At 38.2% G+C, this 2,909-nt stretch overlaps 1 protein-coding gene across 1 annotated transcript; it reads right to left on the bottom strand.

Moving 5' to 3' along the window:
• Positions 1-327: 327 nt before the first annotated feature.
• Positions 328-2,541, bottom strand: LOC132548664 (perlucin-like). The gene is made up of 5 exons (XM_060212543.1): positions 2,499-2,541; positions 1,458-1,558; positions 1,104-1,194; positions 672-945; positions 328-394 (listed from the first exon to the last, which is right to left on the bottom strand). The coding sequence occupies exons 1-5, from the start codon at positions 2,539-2,541 to the stop codon at positions 361-363; spliced, it is 543 nt and encodes a 180-aa protein (XP_060068526.1). The 3' UTR covers positions 328-360.
• Between the last annotated feature and the right edge of the window lie 368 nt (positions 2,542-2,909).

Genomic DNA, 2,909 nt, shown 5'->3' with positions numbered 1-2,909 from the left:
CGGCAGGGCTCTTTACCCTGTATACTTTATACGGTCCTCCCGTATGTTGTTTAGAGAGGTTGTCACTAGCTACTACCAGGATACCCCGCCTCAGGATGACCGGGGCGATATATATATCCTTACTAGATAAATGCTAGAAACCGACCACAAAATGCACGAATTAAAATGATGTAATATCTGAAATGTTGAGTTCCCGTAAAACCTCGCCAGTGAACTGATGATTCATATCTAATGACACATAACCTAGTTACACAAATTAGCCTCTATTTCATTTTAATGTTTCAACGTTATACAAGAGTCTAAGCTGACATAGACATATTTACATCCGTTAGTACATGTCCTTGTTGTAATCTGATCAGATTAGCCTATGACTGCAGGTGCTGTCACGTTATTACTGAAAATAACAAGAACAGTATTACAGTATCGTGACATAATCCCTCCAGTTAGAAAAGATAGCAGAATGAATCGTTATTTTTCTTCCATATTGTTTCTAACAGGACTGATTGTATATGTTTTTGTCGAAAGAGTATATCAGTCCCGAAGTTATAGAGTCACGTGTTGTCGTACAAGTCAATCAATTGTAAATTATGTTACTATATTTAAACTGATGCACGTGAAAAATTAAATATGGAGTTAATATGAGTTATAGTCAGATTGCAGGGACAGCTTACTGTTTCTCACAGATGTAGTGGTAGTTTCCAAGAGGAGGAGCGTGGCTGTGATGTTGACCGTGGGGTACATGAGGGGTTTGACAAGGTTCATCCGTCCAAAGCAGAACATTCCCGTCCCACCTCAATCCAATACAGTTCTCTCCCATTGTGCCGTTTGGCTGACCAGGGGCCCATCTCGTGAAAGGCCCCACGTGCATACCGGTCTCTAGCCATCTGTACTGACCCTCAAAAGTGTAGTCAGTTCCTCCAATGAACCAAACTGATGCTTTCCAATCTAGTCAAACAATGAAAATTCTACGATTCAACATGGATATACCTGAAGATTTAATTAACCTTTTCTTCATTTAGAAACATTTTGTAAAGGTGAATACGCGTAACATTAAAGGTGTCACGTGTTAGGAATAGACCAATTGGTGACGAGACAATACATACCTCGGAGAACGTTGAGAATGGTGGTGAGAAAATCGTGCTTGTCTTCGTTATCGTCCGTCGCTAGGTAGGCTCCCATGGTGCGACATTTGGCCTGAAATGTATATATAACATATATATGTTAGTAAATAACTCACTGTATGTTTAAGTGTTGATAATCATAGCGGTTGGATTTTTTTTTCACTTTGGCACCATATTCCAGTCCAGGCGATTCCTACTCATCATAATTCAAGTCACGCGTTGTAAAAGAATACAAAAACACAAAATTATTTTATAGCCTGATATAAAGTTATAAAGAAAAAATATACAGCATTTATCTCAAGGTTTTTTTTCTGTTTTCTCGTCGATGTGACTTACCTCTGCATTACCCCAGGTGGCTGTTGATGAACTGAACCATAGACAGTCTTCCTTAAACTCCGCCCAGCCGATATCACATTCACCAACTACAGAGGACACACCTGTATAACAGAATCACGTGTATTTATACACAGGAACTACCCGAGTATCTGTATCACATCCCTAAATCACAGAGGACACACCTGTAGAACAGAATCATGTGTATTTATACACCTAGACTACCTGAGTATCGGTATCAGATCCCTCAATCACAAAGGATATCAGTTCCGGACTAGAATAGATACTTCATCCACCTATTATATATTACACTGACCACAAATAAAGAGATTTTAATTTTATTTGATTCGATATGGTTTGGTCTAGATCATCATGTATCGTAAACCAAATACACTAAAATCCCGTTAACTCGAACTCCTATGATCACGTCAATAGTTCTAGGTGTTCGAGTAACCAAAGGTTAGGTCTAGATCATCGTGTACCATTAACCAAACAGAATCCCGTTAACTCGAAATCCTAGGATCACGTCAATATTTCTAGGCGTTCGGGCAACCAGAAGTCAGGTCTAGATCATCAAGTATCGTAAATCTTAAATTTTTTATCAGGTTTCTGGTGAAATCATTTTCGTGATTGCATGTGACAAAGTTTAGTGGTGAGGAGGGCTTTTGGTGTATTCTATATTTAGTAAAGGGACCGACGAAACTTCAGAGAGTAATTCATTAGCCTCAGAAAAGTCAGTGATATTTGGTCAACTATGCAGATTTTTACAAAATTAAATTAATTATATCCTGGCACCGCCCGGTAAAGAATTGGGCGGACCCGAACTGTGTCGGGTAGCACGTAACAGTAACTGATAACGGCGACACAAGGGGTGTGTTTTATATAGTAAGTTTCCCTCTATAATCAATAGCTCTGTAATACTTTTATACATTGTACCTTACAAAGTATACGTCGTATTCATTGAGCAATATCACAAAGATTTCCCGGAAATAATAAAAAAAAAACTTATATCTACAACAGCTATATACTTGACGTGTATCTTACCAATACAGATGACTGCTACAAGGAGGAGTTCTTTGAGGTACATTTTGTCGTCCGAGTATAGGAACTAATGTTTGGAGACTTTCTCTCAGCCTTATCAGACGATCTGAAAAGGTCATCAGTACTTCTTGTCCTATCACAAGATAGCCATTAGAACCAGGTCATTGTCTATAACTGTTTACAACCAATTTAAGGACATGTTATCTAATGTGTACGTCATCTCCGAAATTGACTTCTGAGAAATTGACTTCTGAGGAATTGACTTCTGAGAAATTGATTTCTGAGGAATTGTCTTCTGAGGAATTGTCTTCTGAGGAATTGACAAAATGAAGCGTAAATGTAGAATAATAGTACAGGAATATTTATATCGCACTGAGTTAAAAAAAATTGTTCCGGAACTGTATTCCATAATGT

The sequence above is a fragment of the Ylistrum balloti genome, unplaced genomic scaffold, assembly GCF_031769215.1.
Source record: "Ylistrum balloti isolate Yb309-2 unplaced genomic scaffold, AGI_CSIRO_Ybal_v1 Utg370024, whole genome shotgun sequence".
Lineage (NCBI taxonomy): Eukaryota > Metazoa > Mollusca > Bivalvia > Pectinida > Pectinidae > Ylistrum > Ylistrum balloti.
Note: the sequence above shows the minus strand (reverse complement) of the source record. Positions and strands in the feature narration are given on the sequence as shown.

Coding starts and splice junctions, on each gene's coding strand:
- LOC132548664 (XM_060212543.1), bottom strand. CDS start 2,541: ATGTACCTCAAAGAACTCCTCCTTGTAGCAGTCATCTGTATTG. Junction 1,195..1,457: donor CCACCTGGGGTAATGCAGAG/GTAAGTCACATC, acceptor TATACATTTCAG/GCCAAATGTCGCACCATGGG. Junction 395..671: donor CACTACATCTGTGAGAAACA/GTAAGCTGTCCC, acceptor TGTTATTTTCAG/TAATAACGTGACAGCACCTG.